This window comes from Zootoca vivipara, chromosome 3, assembly GCF_965207765.1.
Source record: "Zootoca vivipara chromosome 3, rZooViv2.hap1.1, whole genome shotgun sequence".
NCBI lineage: Eukaryota > Metazoa > Chordata > Lepidosauria > Squamata > Lacertidae > Zootoca > Zootoca vivipara.
In genome coordinates, this window is record NC_142586.1 from 80610939 (window position 1) to 80631797 (window position 20859).

Here is a 20859-nt window from a genome sequence, read left to right on the forward strand (position 1 = left end):
ATATGGAGGGTTTTTTCTTCTTCCTTATTTTGCCGATTTATTTGAACTGTTTAAAAGATGTACAGTGTAATATTAAATACTATTCTGTTCCATTTCAAATGGTTTTATGTGTTTTATAATTGTATTGGTTTTATTTGTTTTTATAACTGTATATTTTACTGCCCTGGGAGCTTATGGTGAAGGCTGGGTAGGAAATCTTATAAATTGAATAAATGTCTACTTAGAAGTAAGTCCTGTTGTGGTTAACTCGCAGGTAAGTGAGTTTTGGATTGCAGCCTTAGAAACATCAAAGGGGTGTATTAATTGACCTATTTGATTATGTAACTTTACTCCATCCCTCACCTTCCATATTCACCCATTGTTTATTATTAGAACAATGTAAGTCTTGTTTCAGTCTCAATTATAAGCCAGAGATGACCCAAGTTTCAAATCCTGATAACCCCATATACCAGAATCCTCAAACCACACAATATGGCATCATATAGGCAGACCCAAGCCCAGAAAAACAGTTCAAATGATTTTTACAGCCCAAAATATTGTCGTACCATCTTCCACTTATCCCAGATTCCTTACACACACACACATCCTTCTTACTTTTGTTCTTCTTCAGTTCATTTAAATTGTCCCAGCAGTAGCACCTAAAAGATTCAGATTATCTGAAATGATTCATAAGGCAGGGTGGGCTACTCCTTTTCCAAATTGTTTCAGGCTGAAACTGTGACTTCCTATTTTTGTGTTTGTATGGCAAGTAGGTGTGGAGAGCCCATCCAATTTCAAGGTTCTTTTTTGCTGCAAAATAATAATGATTAATTACAGTAACAGCAATAATAATTAAATGTTATTATACTGTAATTGTTTTATGTTTCAGCAGAACTGGATGTAAGAAAAGCAAAACTATTGCTTCAGTTTGATTCCTTTTTAGGTGGAAGAGGAGACTTGCCAACAATTGTTTCTTTAACATCCTGAATAATTACTATGCAACAGATAGTGCATGGATGAAATCCACCAATCACTGCTGCTGTGCAACCTCCATTCATTTCAATTGGACATATATAGGTTGACGCTTATAGCTCTCAGTAGACTTTGGACTGATAATCGAAATTTTGACTGGTTGTTTTGTAACTAAAAAAAAATCCTTACCATTAAAAAAACATTCTCAAGCTTTGTGAGGGCTTGGAATCTGGGTTAGAATAGCATTTTCTTTTTCAAGTGAAAACATTCAGCACAACTTGTGACCTTCCAAGCTGAATGCAGTCTACCAGCTACGTATTGCACCTTGCCAGGCTCTTGGCAACTCTCTTGTTTTTGCAGTCCTAGACAGACTAGAGACAGGGAGAGGATTCATCAAGGTCCTGCTTGCACCACCATCCATTTTTCAGATCTAAGTTGAGCTTGAGAATTAGAAGTTATGCAGATTTCACATAGACCATTATCACATGCCATTTGGCATTCCTTTTAGCACACGCATCCTTGAATTTATTTGTCTTCCTTTTGCCATAATCAAAATTTCTTGAGTTGCCAAGACAGCTTAAAAAAAATAAAATCTTAGCAACAGCAGCGGATATGGTCTGATCTCATGTTATCGCCATCCTAAATCTTGATGTGAGCTGTGATAAAAAATACTACTGATTCTGTTGACTGAAGGATTTCTAATTTTCAGTAGAGTGTTTCATTACATGAAAGAGAAGGAACAGTGGACAAGGGAAGGTTGATAATGTTAGCGTGATATGTTTCTGGAACTTTCTTCATTGTAAACTGCCATTACTGACTTCAAAAATATAATTGTCTCATTGACTTCAAATGACCTTGCCTATCAATTCAAAGTGGCTGTGTGAGTGTGTGATCTGTCAATGTTCTGTATTTTTGCTGTTCACCTGCTTTAAGCTTCTGCTTCAGTGCTTCTGCATGGGAAGGAAGGCTTCATTCTAATTATGTGTTGTTGGAGCATGGCAGCATCTAATTTGGACACTGGCTTTTATTCCAAACCATATGGGCTTATTTACTTTTGTGTTGCATTCAGACATGATTCATTATTTGAAATAAAAAAACAACAGAAATATTTTGGATTGGAGACATTGGCATCCTTGTCTCTTTTCCATCTTTAATCTGGTGGTGGAACTCCTATGGTGTTTCTCTGTTTTGTTTCTCATGTAAACTCTGGCGTCCTCCTTCCCTTTTTGCTGCAGCTGATAATTCCATGGTCACTGAAGAGAAAGGGCCCTGCTACCGGTTTGTCAGTGCAGGAAAGCAGTGTATGCACCCTCTCTCTGTTCAGCTCAGCAAGCAGCTCTGCTGTTGCAGTGTTGGCAAGGCCTGGGGCCCCCACTGTGAGAAATGTCCCCTTCCAGGAACAGGTAAGAGGTTCCCAGAAAAAGAATATACTTGCACTGACACACTGTACACTGCACATAGTGTAACTTAGCATAGTGTCCTACAATACAGTGTTATGTGAGTCATATGGGTTCTTACTACAGGTGAAACTTGGAAAATTAGAATATCGTCAAAAAGTGCATTTATTTCAGTAATGCAACTTATTATTTTGTATTTTTCTTTTAATTTATACAAATGCTTTCTTTTGGAAATTCCACAATAATAAAACAAATAGTTACAATAATACAAAAATAAACATCGCTATTACATTTCATTAATTACATTCCATTTATAATTGACCCGCCTAACGACAAATAATTACAATTACAACAAATAAAGGCTTGACATATCTTGCTTTACATGTCATGCATCTATCTCATATATTGGTTTCACCTTTTAAGTTGCATTACTGAAATAAATGCACTTTTTGACGATATTCTAATTTTCCAAGTTTCACCTGTAGTAACATTCCTTAAACAAACATAGAGAAGATTTTCCTCTGCTGCGCCCGCTTTCTAATTAAGGTAAATTCATCATTCATTGAGTGATGTTTCTCATTGCATAATTCACATCACATGATGGTTATGAATGAGCTAAGAAGGGTATCCAACTGGACAGTCTTAAGACTGAAAACTATAACCAGATTTATCTTGAGTTAACACTTGAAAGAAAGCCTTTCAAAATTTCCAAGCCTTAGTGATCAAGAGACTGAAACACTTTGCCAAAGAGTTGTGGGTTTGGTCCATGTCCTTGGAACTAGGCACGAGGTTGGATCCCTTGCCGTAATTTTTTATGTCAAAGTCTTGATGGAGGCTTGGACAAAGAATGAAAGCTAGGATGCTATAGATAGAATCAGTACTATTAAAAATATTAAAATTAAGAGTTCAGTTCACATTCACAAATACCAAATTTCCCCAATCCAATCTGGGCCTGTGTTGTGGGCAGACATCCAGAACTGCCTGCCGGAAAGATGGTAGAACACTGCATAGAGATAGACACAGGAAGTAATAGGAACACCAGCAAATCTGCTAGCAAAGGTTAAAGTAGTTGGTTGGGTGTGTGAAGCTAAATACGTGAGGGGAACGGACATGTTTTTAATATTCGGTTGGAAGCCGCCCATAGTGGCTGGGGAAACCCAGCCAGATGGGCGGGGTATAAATAATATATTATTATTATTATTATTATTATTATTATTATTATTTGAGTTGCCTCCTGGTTGCTCTAAAACATGTCCAATCAGTTCTACTGCCATCCATTTTTTGTGTTTGGCTTCTAGCTTAGCAATGGTAAATTTGCATACATTTAAATAGACCAAAGATCAATGAATTACTTTCCTCCTTCTGGTTTGGTGGTTGAATCAGCAGACTCATTTGTCACTGGGTAACACTGATATTTCTAAAGGCATTCCAGAGGAAAGGGGAGCTGCTGCTGGAGGCTACAGTGAAAAGCAGAATGTGGTGGTGGGTGTGTCTAACCCTTACCTGCTGGCTTCCTTATTCTCAAAATAAGGTCCAGATTTTGTTCTCAAGCAAAAAAATATCGTTATCATCCTACCTTTCCCAATTTTGAGGAGAAAGGCAGCTTAAGAGGGCAATTTTGAGAAGGAAAATGGCTATTAGAAAAGGGGTTAATCACCTGCACCCTGATGCAGATTGCAATCTCCAGTGGCTGCTTTTTGTTTTTGTTTTTTAAATGGGGTGTACTTTGGCCCTAAAAGTCTTATAAAAGGTAGGGGAATTCATAAGATTTCATTAAACCCTACAATATTTCTTGTATATGATTTATTGAGGAAAAGCAGAATTTGTGGACAAGGTGTGGTGCTACTTTATATGATACTACTATAGAATAAAGTACTTCTTTAGTAATGTCAAAGAAGTAATTAATGCTAGGCTTTTGCACTAAATTAAGAACAGCAAAATGCAGATAAAAAAATAATCTTCTACTATACTAGGGCCAGTTTGACACTATGCTAAACTATGATTTCACATTCTGTGCATGAACTTTGGGCTTGAATATTCCACTCTCCCTCCTCTGTTGAGGTTACAAGGAAAAGCTCATCAGCTAACCAGAGTTCCCTGTTACATCCAAGCTCTGGAAACTGTGGATAGTTTAAACTATGTATAATGAACAGGCCAGGTTTATAAACCATGGTTTGAATTTGCCACATATTAAACCAACAAGCTTTCCCACTGAATTTCCCCTAATGATGAACTCTGTTTAAGTTGGAAATGAAAATGATACCTTCTTTACAAACATGACAGAGGGGAAAAGAGTAAAAGCCTGAGGCTTGTTCAGATAACACTGAACCATGGTTTAGCATTAAGTCCCGAAAGGCCCATGGTTTCATTTACATATTGCAAATTTAGAGTCCTTTAGATTCTGTTGCTATCATGACATATTTAAACATCTGAGTGAAATGAGTTAATATTTTTCTAGGGGCAACAAATTAAGCCCCGCATGTAACTTATGCAATAATATTCTCATGTATTCTGTGATTTTGGTTAAATATAGAATAGATAATATTTCTAGAAATGTTCTTGATGTTAGAGATTTTCTACATTATATTTTCCAGTGTGTCAAAAGTATTGCACTTTTAGACTGTTAAAAGGAATGTTTTCCCATCCCAAATCTAGCTGCTTTTAAGGAAATCTGCCCTGGTGGAATGGGCTATACGGTTTCTGGCTCTCACAGAAACAAGCTTTATCATCACCCTGCAGTTAGAGTTCAGCCACCTGTCATTGGCAAGACCCAGATTACTCATCATGTTGCTAAAGGTACTTCTCCACCTCTCCCAGCAAAGGAAGAGCCGGTGGAGGCACTGACCATCTCACAGAAAAGTGAGCCCGAGGTGGCTGTGCGAGAAGGTGAGAGTGGAAAAGGATCTCATGATGTAGCTTAGTGTATTTCTAAATATGTGCATGTTTTTTCATTTCGTGTGTACGTTCATGCTATGTGAAGTGCTTGTATAAAACACAATGTGTTTTTGAGGGCAACTCAACAAGTATCTCATTGCGTTATTTCTTATAGCAAGTGGTTTTCAAGTTTAGAGTGTAGAATTTGTTTGACCTGTAAAGAATCCTGCCCTAAGGCCAAGTTACTGCATCAGATGACTAGCTCCCTGCAAGCCACATGATTCTGTGCATCTCTTCTTGCATTCAGATGATTTCTTGGGAGTGAATATTAGTTTGACCCCATGTTCATGGCCCACAATGCAACAGAATCATGTTGTATTACTTTTAAGTACTGGGAATCTTTTCATTTTCAAAAAAACCAAATAAAACTCTTACCATCTCATTTCTTACACAAAGCATTTCTAAATGTTGGGTTCACAGTTTTAATGTCTCAGTCTTTGCATGATTTTCGCAAATGCCTCTAAAACCAGCTGCTTTAAAATGTCCTGTTTTTAACATGCTTAACATCAGTGCAACAGCAAAGAAAAGCAGAAGGCTTGCCGCATGTGCAAAAGTAAATGCATTGCCAACACGCTATTGGTGAACAGAACATAGGCAGGTATATATAGATGGCTGTGTGGAGTGTTATGATTATGGTGATTCCAAACTGTTTTCCTCTGGAGTAGCCAATATGTGCTTGAGTGTGGAAAGAACAGTAAATGGGGAGGGTCTGCAGGTGGGTTTTCAAAATGTGTAATATAGACAGTCAGTTTCATAACGTGGCGCATCAAAACTTCCTACAAAACTTCTAACCATCCTTATCATTCCATAATATATTGTTTTGAATTCGAATAACATTCCTGAACATGGCAAGTTTCATTTTGAATGGCTGAGACATCTTTCTGACTTAGGATGGTGCATTTTAAAGCTCAGTTGTCTTTCAGAGATGAGAGTTCTATTGTTTGAATTGTTATTTTCATGTTAAGCTCTGCAGTATCCTTTTTGCTCTTTTGATGATAGTGCACTGACAGTTTAACAAAGCATCTCAAACAGATACAAATCCATAGCTAAGGAGTTTGGGAAACTTCATTGATGGCTGCATAGTTATGTGTAGATCAGCCTTGTTGAAATAATGTGGGTCTCCAATGAATAACTTTGTATTTTACCTGGTTTACAGTTTAAATAAATGCTTTATTTTGAACTACTTATGTTCAGATCCCACGTTAAATTGAAAGTGGCTGCATTTATTTTTTTAATCGGAAATTTTCTGTAAAGATACGTTTTAAAAAGAGTAACATATATTCAAATGTAAATACGGGGCAAATAATGATTGAATGTCTTGTTCGATACTTTGTTTTTTAAGGGTTATCCTTTTCAATCACTGGAGTAAGGAGCAAACTTAGAAACAGGAAGAGGCTTAGCCTAGTGTTTAACAAGAGGAAGCTAGGTCACATGTCAACTGTTTCACTGAGCTTCACTACCAAGCAATTGTCATGCAGTCAAAAGGGTGTTTAGCCTAATGTATAGGAAATGAATAGTTCATGATGAGCTGAAGATCAGTCTAGTAGCATGATAAAATAGGGAGGGCCAGTGTGTTGCCTTCCATATGTTGTTGGATTCCAACTCCTGTCAGCCCTTGCCAGTATAGCCAATAGTTAGGGATTATAGGAGTTGCAGTCCAACACTTCTGCAGTGCACCACATTGGCTATCCCCATGGTAGAGCAATACCGTAAGAAGATGAACACTTTGGCTATTCATTCACTATTTGCCCATTGAAGTTAACCTATGACTAAGGGTTGTTTTGGGTTGTATGACTTGGGCACTGGAGAGCAGCTTGGGCGAAGGTCTATTGCAGATGCTCCTTGTCCGTTCTGTCAAAGTACTTTTAAAGACAAGTTAAGAATATCCATCTGTAAGGGTAATCTACAAACCAGAACTATTTACAGTTCTGCTTGAGATGTATACCACAGCTAGCCACAAATCAATGCTGACCGCTTTTGACTGTTTCCTCTTTAGATTCTTTTCTTTTCTCAGACTTGTTAAAAGCTGAGGGATGTTGATGAGGGTGTATGTCAGGTTAAAAATAAATAAATACAGTATATGGTTTAGAAGCTTTGGAAATGTTAAATACTGTTAAGTTTTGGTTCTTGGCTGAGAGAGAGCAGAGTAGGTTTTATAATGTTTATCAGCTTTGTAAATTATTATTGCAATGATTAATCAATTAATCAGTTACAATTAAAGCAAGGCTTTGCAGACTTCAGGCTTTGGGGGTCTTTATTTTGTTTTTTACTAGAGCCCTGATGTCTTCTAGCTGAAGCCAGGATATATACTTAGAACGAAGGAACCAGGGTGCCTGTGAGCAAATGCTCAACCCAGAAAATTTATTTTCAATCCCAGACCTGAGCACAGTTATTTCATATAGAAATCCACTTCTGGTTTCCCTCCCCCCCTTAGCTTTCTTAATTTCTGCAACCTAGTTTAGTGGGGGTGGGGGGAAATATTTAAGGTGTTGCTATTGTTAAACAGTGAAGAATCAAAAACTCTTGCTGGCTTTCTGTAAATCATTCAGAAGTCTAGAAGTAGACCCAGATGTACTTTCTGCCTGCCCTGGATTAACGAGTAATGAGGATGAGAGACATAAACAAGGAAATCCCTTTCTCTTTTACATAGGAGCAAATACTTCCTCTGAATCCTTCTTACTTAAGTAATGCTATTTTATTCACATGTAGCTTTAATTGATTATTCATATTAAACACATATGATTGGTTTTAAAAATTCAGCCGTAGAGTAAATTCAGCTTTCATTGTGGAAACTTAGATTGGTGACTGGTCCAAATTCTTGGTTGCTATTAGAAATCCTCCCAAGGCCAATTTAGTTGTATTAAGAGACAGTAGAACATCCCATAGCCCAATAGGTCATGTGTAGCATGACATGCCCCGTGTTGGCCCTGCTACAAGCTAAATTTTATGACCCCCTTTTCACATCAAAAAACAAATTTCATCTTGTTAGCTAGTGAAACGGGCTCCTACAGGTGGAACGATAGGCTAGAAATGCAACAAACAAACAAACAAATAAATAAATGCGAAAATATATTGTACACACCTGATATAAATCCAGTTGCCCATTTTGCTGGGAAGACAAGTAAGTGTTTCTAGTAAGCAAGATTGCAGGAAGCAGTGGAAGACAGGAGTGCCTGGCATGCTCTGGTCCATGGGGTCGCGAAGATTCGGACATGACTTAACGTCTAAGCAACAAAAGTAATCAAGATACACTGGGCTACATTTGTACTAAACTCCAGAAAGTCTTCCAATGATTTCAAGATCCCCAAACTGAATGATTCAGTCCCAAACATCAATCAGAAAATTAAAATTGAGTATGTGAAGCTGTGTTGGCCCTACAAATGTGAAAGGCAGAGCAAATAGAAAGATATGTTTCACTGAACCAAGTAGTCATTTGAAACATTTCAGACATCTAATGAGCTTTCCTGATTCCATTACAAAAAAAAACCTGAAAGAAAAAAGATCCCGCTAAAAATGCCCAAGGCTATAAATACTTGGCTTGCTGTAGACCTAAACTAGGTGATACATCCATCACAAAATTAGAGAGGGAAGTGGCTGAATCCAAAGCAATCCTGGTCCCCTGATACACCCCCAAACTAGAAAGAAATGTAAACATGTTCAGGAGTGAGATGGAAAACGCTTATAAAAGGAGAGGGAAATTTGCAGTCTGAAAATGGACAAAAAACACGCAGCACATTCCTCTGCCCTCAGCAGAGCACAGGATCAGGCAGTTCATATTTAACTCCCTTCCACCATGGGATTGCAGCCTAGGAGTTTCTATTTGAAAATAATAATAATGCCAGGCACACCTTATTTCAAAGCTCATTTCAAATGTTAAAATATTTATCTACCAGGATGTCAGCAAAATTGAAATAAAATTGAAAAGAAAGTTATGCTGGATTTCTGCCTAATTCTCTATTAAATAGAACAGGAAGAAGATAGTGTTATTTTGAACAAGCCTGTACATTTGCATCTACTCAATAAACAATAAGTTGCCAGCAGATTCAAGGTCACATTGTTTAAGTGAATTCAGTAATCTTCATTGTATTTTTACTTGTTAAAAGGTTTGGTATATAGCATAAGGGATGGTATTATTATTACTTTTGCAGTGGATCTCATCCTATCTTCCCTCTTCATCATTTTCTTCTTTATTTCTTGAATATGCAAAATTCAAAGTTTAGCAAGTTATAAAGGAGCAATTGTTCCTGCATACAGTGTGCCCACAATTTTTGCAGTTATTGCTATGTTTCTTAGCAGCATAAACCTCCTTGCTTTTTCAAAATAACTCTACTGAGTTTTGTTGGTTTAAACCTGATTTGTTATTAATCCCATATGTTTGGCATTCTGGTGCACCAAATCCTTGTTTATCTTCACAACACTCTTACAAGGTGGGGTATTTCATTCCCATTTTAATGATGTGTTTTAAAGTGAGTTTTAATCCACTTATGGGCCACACTTTTGCTCTGAGACAAGACTGAGCATTTTTAGTGTAGTAAAGTAGAAACTTTTATCTTATAGTTCCCCAGTTTAATGCTATAGGGAAGGGAGCACACAAATAGGCTTAGAAGATAGAAAAATGACTTTTTTTAGTACACTTTTCCTTTTTACAGTAGTTAATTCCTTTCCTTTTCTTTTCTTTTCTTTCTGTTTGGTTTTAGTGGGAACTGCAGCCCCAGATCAGGTAACACATAAACAGCGTTCAATTTTGCCTATTTGTAAAAAGAAAATGAGCTTGAGATTACCTGAAATTGTGGGAAGAAAATAGTTACTTTTTGAGGCTATAGTAATTGAAACTCACTGATTAATATCCATATGGTGAGAATACTCCGATATTCAATCTTTTTTCATAAACAAAAATTATTGGTATCAATGAAAAAAAAATCAACCATGTCATCACTTTTTGGTGGCCTCAGTTCGCCGTTCCCATTCAGCACAGCTCTTTAGCATTTGTACAACTAAATTCAGTTGTTAAAACAACAACAACAAAATCTTCCATATAACTGCAATGTTAAAGTATAATATTAGTAAGCTATACTGACCAAAAGATCAACAAAATGTAAAAAATGAGCAGTTCCATATCCTTCCATTGGCCAGCTAGTGATAAAATGTTGTAAATAATCTGACATCATTACTAAGGTTCACAAAATCTAACATAAAATAATACTTGGTAACTATGCAGGGTCCCCCCCCCAAGAATATTTACCTATCTGTGCTACTTCATCTTCATCATTATAGGGCATACTAAAGTTCACACACCAGTTGTGGAAGGTAGGAACAATTCAGTTTTGCATTTCCTTAGTTGGAGCATAGCAACTTATAAAGACTAGCTCTGCTGGATCAGAGCAAGAGTCCATCTAGTCTAATGTTGTATTCTAACAGAGCAGTGGTTTCCAGGCATTTCCCCCCATGGACCAATTGAAAATTGCTGATGGTCTTAACATACCACTTAAAATTACTTTTCTGCTTGTTGTATCAATTGTAATGCACTGTGCTAAATGCTTTATGGTTTTTTAATTATATTTTAATTGCTTTTTCCCCTTATTGCATTACAATTTGCATTCCATAGGATTCCAGTTTTAGCATTAAAAAGCATATAAAAGCAGCAATTAAACACAATTAAAAATCAGTATGACTAATGCACACATGCCGTGGACCACCTGAATGAATCTCGCAGGCCACTGGTGGTCCATGGACCACAGTTCAGAACCCCTGCAATAGAGCACAGCTGCATGATTTTTACAAGACCACAAGCAAGGCATGAAGGCAACAGCTCTTCCCTATATCCCACCCTTCACAGCAACTTTGCCTTGCTACGTGGAATGTGCATTTAGCTGTAAAGGCTAATAGTCACTGATAGACCACCGTGTATTTATTGTATCCTTTTAAAAAACCATTTAAATTGCTGTGGAAAGAACCATAGCTCTATAACAAGCAGGCTTTTCCCCCCGCATGCCAAAGGCCTCAGACTTAATCTGTGCCACTGCCTGGTACAGCTGGCTCCTTTTTGAGATTCTGCACAACTGCTGCCAGTTAGTGAAGCCTGTACAGAGATAGTCAATGGCCTGACTCATTATAAAACAGTTTCCTTCCTCCTCCTCCTTAGTTGTTTTCTTTATAAGCTAAAAAGACCTGAGCACTGTAGCTTTTCCTCATAGGAATGTTACCTCAGCCTCTGAACATTTTGGTAACCTTTTCTGTGCATTTTCCAGTTTCAATTTCAGATGCAGCAACCAGAAATATGTGCCCTTGAGCTACACATTTGTTTAAAAAATGCTCAGCAACATTTAAGATATTACATAATATATTCATAAAACAATCATTAACAGATTAGTCCCAGTTTCTGCATTGTTTTAAAAAGAACATTAGGTCACTAGCAGTTTAATAATAGTTGAGATAGAAAATAGTTATTGTTTTAATATTTAATTTGATTCCAGGCCACTGTATAACAATATATCATGATATATATTATGTAAATAGAATTATACAATAAAGCTATTATTTCTCTCTCTTTAAAATACTTCATTTTCAATCTACTTTCTCTGTTTTAGTCTTAAAAACTGAAGAATCTTGTCTCACCTAGCATCATGCTGTGGAAGGAATTGAACGTCACACTCTTTAATCATTCTGTCAACTCAAGCATTTCATCTTGCCAGACAAACCACTTCCCCCTCTCCTCCTCACACGTGCTGTTCTGGGGGCTTTCCTGGCCCTTCCATAGCCAATTTCAGGGACTGCTCAAGGGCAGAGGAGGGAAAGTCCTGTTGAGCAAGCAGAAGTCTTTGTGCATGTCTTCCGCTGAGATTTGTTAGGTAAAGCCTGCCCTAAGCAACAGAACCCATAGTTGGACAATGTAGATGCATTGCATGTTCAGACTCGGTTCTTGTGGAAATCTGTAAGACAATCAAACTGGTTGCATTCTGAGATAAAGTTGAGATGGGGGGAAACTTGATCTCCCAGACAGTAGGTGTAGCAGAAACAGAGGGAAGGTTTAGGTCAAGTGCAGCCAATGTATGATTTAGAAACAATGTGTATATTAGGAGTAAATAGTTGAATCTTCGCGAAGGCTTTTTAAAAAATCACAAACTGATGTGATATTGTGGAGAACAGAGGACTGGAAAAATGAGAAAGAGAGAGAAACAAAAATTAACAATTTGTCCATTGCTAAGTAGGAACAAAGTTCAGTGAACTTCTTTCTATTCCTGAGGAAAGTGAAGGAGGGAATGTGCCACTTTCTTTTACTGTATGAGATGACCTAAGGGTCTTGGTTTTTTAAACTATTGTTTAACAATATTTATATATCGTTTAATAAATAACCTATGCCAGTGTGGTGTAGTGGTTAAGAGTGGTAGACTCGTAATCTGGGGAACCTGGTTCACTTCCCCGCTCCTCCATATGCAGCTGCTGGGTGACCTTGGTCTAGTCACACTTCTCTGAAGTCTCTCAGCCCCACCCACCTCACAGAGTGTTTGTTGTGGGGGAGGAAGGGAAAGGAGAATGTTAGCCGCTTTGAGACTCCTTCGGGTAGTGATAAAGCGGGATATCAAATCCAAACTCCTCCTCTTCTTCGCTAAGCAGTTTTCAGTTTCCCCATTAAAATATGTAAACAGAAACACCACATTCACTAGCAGCAGCTTGGAGCTCATGGCGGCTTCCAGATCAGCAAGACTTTTCTGAAACACTCTTATGATTAAGCAACGTCACAAGGGTGTTCTAGGAAGTCCTGCCAAGTTAGAAGCTGGCATGAGATCCTTGCCATTGTAAGCAAATACAACACTTTTGTTTGCACAATGTTTTAGGAGAAAACAAAGTCCCCAGCCACTTGTACAGAAAATAGTTCCCCAGTTTGCAATGCGGAGAATGGCTATAAAATTGTGGTGTACGTTTCACCCCAGTACTAACATAAATACATTGCACCTTTCCTTGCCTCAAAGACTTAGGCTCTGTAAAAGACAGTGCCAATTTCCTATTCCCAAGAATGCGTCTACATATTGTTTGTTTTTCATGTATTATATGAGCCTCAGTGCTTCATGCCGTATCCCCAAAAGACACTTGACACATAACTGATTCCTGCATTGCAGGGGGTTGGACTAGATGACCCTCGGGTCAATTCTATGACCACGTTCTACCCTTTCCCCACTTACCCCCCCCCCCCCGTAGATCATTCTTCCCCTTTGCATGAGGAGAAATCAAGGATAAAAGCTCCATTGTAACTCATTTATGCATAAGTTTTACCTGTGATTTGTGAGCTATGGTTATTCTCTTTGAGCTTTCACTGAGTTGTGAACCAGATATAGTTCCCAAATCTTGAATTGGCTTAGCAGTACTTAATCTGTAATTCTACAATTACAGGGATCGGTCCTGCACATTAGTCTGCTGGGTGGACTAATTCTCTAAAAGATAATTATTCCACCCAGCAGAATAGAGGATTTCAGTCATGGGGAGGGTTTGGCATGCTGAGGTACCATTGTTTGCAATGGGTCCTAAATGCACCAAACTTAGTTCTGTAATGCACCAATAATGTCTAGGGTGTGTGTGTGTGTGTGTGTGTGTGTGTGTGTGTGTGTTTGATATTTTATTTGTATATGTGTGCCTGTTCTGAGCTCCTAGTTATAAGAGGCATTCCTGCATCTAAGCATATTAAAATCAGATGTGCATATGCAAGGATAAGTTATTTTTAATCACAAGTCTACAAATAGATGTATGTTTGACTTTATGTACTATATGTATATTAATATATTTAGAAGATTTATCTTTACCTAATAAATTGTGATAAAAAATACATTGTTTACAAGAGCTGCTGCTGAATGGAAAATGAACCAATTACGAGGAGTTAATGCTTGCTCTTATTTTTAAACTATATATAAACACACACAAAAATTCCTTCAGTAGCACCTTAAAGACCAACTAAGTTTATATTTTGGTATGAGCTTTCGTGTGCATGCACACTTCTTCAGATACACACACAGTTTGCTATGAAACATCATTTTTTCAAAGCAAAATTACCCTACAAAATTGGGGAGACTCACATTAAAACCACATAACCACCCATTTAATTTTTAACCATTCTTTTAGGAATTAGTTTCACTTGATGACCGAGACAAACCTGGTCAACCTCAGCTTTCTCCTGGGATTTCAACTATTAACCTACATCCACAATTTCCAGGTAGCTCTTTTTGACTCCTCCTTTAATGGATGAGAATCCTTGCAAAGATGGCATGGAATAATTCCTTATGGTGTCTATATTCCTTTCATTTTTAGAATTTTATTTCTAATTTAATGTTCTGCATTTTAAAAAGAAGGGCTTAATCTAGCAAAATTTTATTACCTTTACATGAATAATCCTTTTAAAGTCCACTAGACAAGACTCTTTGGTGAAGTAAATAAGACCTAATGCAGATGTAACACTCAGGAGCATGCAATGGACTCATGCATTCCACCTCATTCCATTCTTCCTTTGTGAATTCCCGTTCCTTACGCAGTTACGGTAGCCTTTTTTTAGGTACAGCTATAGCTCAATGATTTGCATGCAGAACATTCCAGGTTCAATCCCTGGCATGTCCCGGTAGAGCTAGAAAAGACCCCTACCTAAATACTGAGCTGGATGGGCCATGGTCTCACTCAGTACAAGGCTGCTTCCAATTTTCCTGGCACTTTAGTCTGCATTGATTATATCCATGGTTAGCTATTAAACCAAGCTTAGAAACAGGGTTGCAAGTTTCACTTCACTTACAGAATTGCCAGGTTGGCTTGTTGGTTAAAGGTAGTTTGCAAAGTCTGGTTACAGCTAACAGTGGTTTGTTAACCATATTTAAGGCCAGTGCTGCCATAATTCTGCTGTACTACTGCAGAAATTTCAAGTGGACACCCATGACTAGGGGTATGAGACAAGCCAGGCAGGGAGATGGAAATTCAGAATCTTAAAGCCTAGTCCCCATTCTGGTTCTTCTTCCAGCAACAATAACCTCAGTTTCCCTCCCAATATGTATTTTGGATCAGATAATGCTGCTGTATAATGTCAGGTCAGTTAACAGTAACACGGCAATGATATATGTCTTGATTGTGGATGCTGATTTGGCTTGCATTACTGGACCTGGAAGGATGAGCCTGGAAGCAGCTGACCTATCTCAGCTGTTCCATCCTGTATTCTCAGTCCAACACCAATACAGCATTGAGGGTTTGGTCATGTTGGTTGTTGTCTTTTGCTGTTGTAAAGATTCCATCTCATACTCCCACAATCCCTGGATTATTTCAAATTTGTGTTGGACAATCAGGACAGATTAGGATTTCCGTTCTTAACATCCTTCTGCTCAACTAGCTTCCTGTGGGAGCTGGAAAAAAATAATATTAGTGGACCTGTAGTACCTCAGCATCAATACGAAAGGTTTGGTTTTTATGTTTTCAATGTGGCATAAAGATTGTAATTTCTCCTTGTTTGGGTCAGATCATTTCCTGATGAGGTTTAGGCTTGCAATGGCTTTTCTTCTCTACATGATCAGTGGATATGTTAGAATGGTGATGGAATCTGAAAGATCCCCCCCTCAGAGTTTCCTTTTGACATGACTGGTGCCCCATCAAACCCTAGTCACTCTGTAGGGGTTACATTAAGTATAATAGTTCACAGAGCATCAATAGTTGTGTGGCAATGTCCCTCCCTCCCCGTGAGAATAAAGACACAGACACATCAGATAGATTTAAATGGGCGAAAAGGCCACAACTTTATTGGTTACGGATGTTGAGCGGTATTGGCTTAGGCATTGGACCCTAACCGTCTATATCCGACTCCAACCTGTGTGTTGGACGTCCGGGAAGAGTTAACCACCAGTAAGGAGCCCAGTGATGTACATCAACCGGAACTCCTCCTGTGATCACTGTTAGGGGCGTGCCTTACAGCCCTAACCTCCCTAGGCTTCGGACCAGACCACGCCCCCGGAATCCTTTAACAGACTACTCCTCCATTTGCAGGGCAGGTGATGGCGCTACCTACCCTCCTCAGCTCTAACACAATTTCCAATGCCTAACCACCAAGACCAATAGTTGTGACGAATTGCTACGAGGTAGGCGGGAAAAAAACCTTGGCTAGCCCAAGTGGAAAAAGTCCTACCAGGCCCCTTGGCCAACCAAGGCGACCAACCAAGGTCCATAGCAAGGTCAAAGCTAGCCTAAAGTGTGGGCGGGCGGATGAACAATGCAGCTGGTGAGCGGGGTGAAAGAAGGCGGGTTCCCGCCCTTCGCCTGCTTAAAGGAAGCAGGACATGCCCCCCAGCTGACAGGATTGGTTGGCCCTTGAATGATGCGGGTGGGAACCCCCAATCGCTCAGGGGCTGAGCTCTCAGCCCCTGCGCGTGTGTTCAGGTCGTGATGCCCACAACTCCACCTCCGACGCAGGCGCGGAAGTGTTTTCCCCCCACACTCTTGCCTGTTGAGCAGATCCTGTTTTTGCTCCTTGGTTTACCAGCTCCATTTACTAGTTAGGGAAATGGCTTGGAAGAAAGTGGCAGGGAACATAGCATGAAGCTTAAGAAATACAGGCAACAATCTATCTTCAAGCCTGCTCTGTGATGGTGAAGGCAGCAAAGAAACAATACAGCTAACTCACAACTTACACACATTTAACTTGTGTACATTCAGCTTTACACACTTGGGGGGGAATTAAAAAGGGGGCAGGCTTTAGCAATCCCACCTACCCAAATGTGGTTTGACTATAAATTATTTTTGCCATGCACAGTGCAAATACGACAATAAATGCCTCCTTGGTGGAATGGAATGTTCTGGAATGACATCACTCTCATAGATACTGAGTTCCAAAAAAGATGGCTGTTCCTACACACCTATGGAACAGCCACATGTTTTTCTGTACAGTGTCCATTCTTGTAACAGAACGTTATCATATCCTATGATTTTCAGGTGGTATTTGTAAGACAGTTTTCACTGTATAAGGCAGCCGCTGCCCACTTTCAGACTGTTGCTAATGGTAGTTACCAGTTTAAAGAAAGGAATAAAGTAGGACCACTAAATCAGAATTGTTTGATTCAGAATTCTGGACTATGTTCCAATCCACACATTAGTCTGGGAGATACAGATCAGATGAGACCACTTCGGATTTGGACTCAGCCAGTTCCTCCCTCAACACTGCTCACTTTTACTTGCTTTAATTTGGATGCCACTGATTCTGCCTTCAAACAATGAATGTGCACAGGAAACCTTGTTGCCCAGCTTTGTTGGGTGAATATTAGTTGTTACACCCCAAGGCTATGTAAAAGGTGCTTAGTGGGGTGTTGCCGACTGTCTCCTTGTTTCTTGACTCCCTTGGCTTATAACATATAGCAGGTGAGGGTTCGTCAGCTGGGTCCAAGAACATGCTTCCTTGTGAGAGAGAAAGGTTGTGAGACCCTTCAATCTACCCTTCCTGGTCAATGTGCTAGAGTTGGTGGTTGCTATACAAATCCAGATCTGGATGCATTTCAGTTTAGTGCCAGCCCCTGGTGCGACCGCACTGCTTGCACTGTCCTGCTGTAAATCCGCCCCTGCTCGGGACATGGGGACCTAAAGGGGCATCCTTTTCTCAAATAGGAATAGAAAGATACTCATTATTAGAGTATCTTCTTAGGTCTCTCCATCTGCTGAACTCAGATGGATTGCAACCAATGGAAGGAATGTTTCTGCTGTTTTTGGAATGCAGTCCCTGGGAAGGCTCACTACCGTGCTTCTCCGAAAATAAGCCATACCCCGAAAATAAGCCATACCCCGAAAATAAGCCATAGTGATAGGCAGTTTAACCTTGTAGGTTAAACTGTACCATACTTAATAAAAAAAATAAGACATCCCCTGAAAATAAGCCACTGTGTGTGTGTTTTTTTAGGAAAAATAAATATAAGACGGTGTCTTATTTTTGGAGAAACACGGTAGTGGCTTTTCCTAAACCTTTCCAATGCTAGGCAAAGACCTTTCTCTTCTTCCAGGCCTTGTTAAACATTAGCTGAACTTGATTCTACCTAGCTCCAGGGATGCTTCTGTGCTTTATTACTTTATTATTTTGGGGGGCTGTGTATTTTTGTTGTGATTTGTTGTTTTGGTCTCTTTCATTGATTTTATTTTTTTATTAGCTGGCATGAGAGTATGCTACTGAAAGGATATATATATATATATATATATCCAAGGAAGGGAGGGGGATAATTTGCTCTGGCAAAGGGGAGGAGGAGCATGCAATCCCATGCTATGCTCCTGATCTCCTTACAACGGTTACAATGTTATCTCTTCTATCATTATGCCTGAAGCAGGCTTAAGAAGGGAAATGACTGCAAAACTGTTCACTGTGTGCAACACAGTGTGATAAAGTACTCTCTACTTAGCCAGTGAGCAATGAACCTGTGAAACCCATGAAGCTTTGGATTACTAATGAGTCTACTGAACTCAATGGAGGTTGTACAGCAGCTGTGCTTGGTTAATTGTGCCCATGAATTTTTATGTGCAAAAATTTTATGGAGGGACATATGTTGAAGTGTAAGAGAAATAGATTTAATTCAAACGGATAATGATTTGGAAATCCTTTTCATCTCTCTGAATGTGGTAGACTTAGGCACGAAAAAGTGAATTGAATTAGGAACAATTTTTACGAAATTGGTACCAAAATCCCTCTTGTATTTCAAACATCTCATTCAATGATGCTTAGGCAGTGAAGTTTCGTCACTATACTTGCTTTATTAGTTTTACGCAGTTCCAGATTTCTTTCACATGCACCAGAGTAACAAATAGGTCAGACTGTTAGTCAGTGTTCAAAATAAGAAATTATTTTGAGTAATTTAGCAGATGTTCATGTGTTTGCTGCTTGGTAAGACTAAAGCATATAACAGTATTGTGCATCTCCTTATAATAACACATGCACTCTGGGCATGTTTTGTGGGGAGCAAAAGGCACTAGCAACTAAAGGAAGATGTGCAGTTTCTTCAAAATTCAGGATTTTAGAAGATACACAATGGGAGTCTGTAACATGCACCACCTAGAAACATATAAAGAGACCCTTACTACAGTTTTCCATTAATTATTAGTTCATTAAGCCATGCACGTTATTTTAAAACTTGCCTTCCTCATATGTAAATAATTTTCTCTTTTCTTTTGCACAGTAGTAGTTGAAAAAACCTCTCCTCCTGTGCCTGTAGAAGTTGGCCCAGATGTGTCTACTTCAAGTGCTAGTCAAGTAATAGCACCGACTCAAGTTACAGGTATGATGCATGCTTTCCCCACAAAAAATGGCTGGGGAAATGGGTGCATACAAATGGGTGCATACTCCCAAATAACTGAGGGCTATTAGAGCATCAAACAGGAAGAATAGAGCAGCAGAACACAGGAAAATTCAGGGCCAAGAATGTTCAGTTTAAGAAGGTGGAATTGTATGTTAAGTGGTTTATTTTCAGCAAGTCTGGTCATATGGACAGCATGCAGTTCACAGTTGACTTATGTTGTGTATATAAAATAGAGGAGTCTGAAGGATTCCACCCACCTGCTTCCTGCACTCTCCCAAGAGTGTATTTGCAGGTTTGTATACCATGGTTCAACATGTGGGGGCAGTTTCTGGTCAGCTCCACATACAGGCACATTACATTTCAGGACGCATCCTTTATGCAAATATGCCTCCCCAAAGCTCTTAAAATGCCTTTTTCTGTAAGCAGTGCATTAACGCATATCCCCCTTAAAAGCATAGCAAAGAACCTGTACAAGTGACACTGACACAAACCCCCTCGTATATTAAGTAAAGTAGAAACATCGCCCCCTGACTTCACCCCTACTCACCTCTCCCCCTCCACCTCTCTCCCTCTTTTCTTCCTAATGTCTGTAAAAAACTGATCTGTAAAAAATGTTACTTGAAAAAAGAGAGAGACATTGCACATACTTTTGTAGACCAAGAAAATCTTTAATAAAAATGCATTTAAAAAAAAAAAGCATATGAAAAGACACAGACATGACATGGTGAGCGATCTTGTGATTTACCCATATTCCATAATGAAAGCTTGAGAAAATCGCACTGATTTCTAAAGGTGCCTAATAAAAATAATAATTTGGGGATCGTTTCCAGAATCTGTTCTAGAAATGGGTTGTGTGTGGAAGTCATTCTTTGAGAAACATACTCCCTCAGCTTTTGTAGAAAGGGTCGCACCTTTCTAGGCTAGGTGGGAAAAGCCTAGCAGGTTTCCAGGATTCACCTCCAAGAGATTGGCAGTTTTATTTAAAATTCCTTTCCTAATGATCCCTAATGGAATTTGCCTTTTTCACAGTTATTGCACCCTGAGTCAACATCTTCATTGACTCCAAGGTCTTGATCCTCCACCACCTGTTCCGGCCCCATGAGCATGTATGAGAAATTAAGATTCTTCTCCTGCCCCAGTATGCATCATTTTACACTTTTCTGCATTGAATTGCATTTGACATTTTACTGACAATTCACTAAGTTTGGAAAGGCCCTTTTGGAGTTCTTCAGAACCCTTTTTTTGTTTGTTTCAAAAACACTGAACAACTTATTGTCATATTATCACCTTGGTCATCT

At 38.9% G+C, this 20859-nt stretch overlaps 1 protein-coding gene and 1 long non-coding RNA gene across 8 annotated transcripts in view; one reads left to right on the forward strand and one right to left on the reverse strand.

The window, feature by feature from the left end:
- LTBP1 (latent transforming growth factor beta binding protein 1) overlaps positions 1–20859 on the forward strand; it is a 200426-nt gene that overhangs the window by 107950 nt on the left and 71617 nt on the right. Inside the window, exons 11-15 of one of the 7 annotated variants that reach the window (XM_035108252.3) lie at positions 2187–2354; positions 5004–5234; positions 9980–10002; positions 14394–14484; positions 19442–19540. In XM_035108252.3, the coding sequence (XP_034964143.2) occupies positions 2187–2354; positions 5004–5234; positions 9980–10002; positions 14394–14484; positions 19442–19540 (612 nt within the window). The remainder of the gene's footprint in view (positions 1–2186; positions 2355–5003; positions 5235–9979; positions 10003–14393; positions 14485–19441; positions 19541–20859) is intronic. The other 6 variants (XM_035108243.3, XM_035108244.3, XM_035108245.3 and 3 more) reach the window with 6 other exon arrangements.
- LOC148686322 (uncharacterized) lies at positions 8365–12035 on the reverse strand. The gene is made up of 3 exons (XR_015949097.1): positions 11898–12035; positions 9423–9475; positions 8365–8506 (listed from the first exon to the last, which is right to left on the reverse strand). It is a non-coding gene; the product is annotated as an uncharacterized LOC148686322 (long non-coding RNA).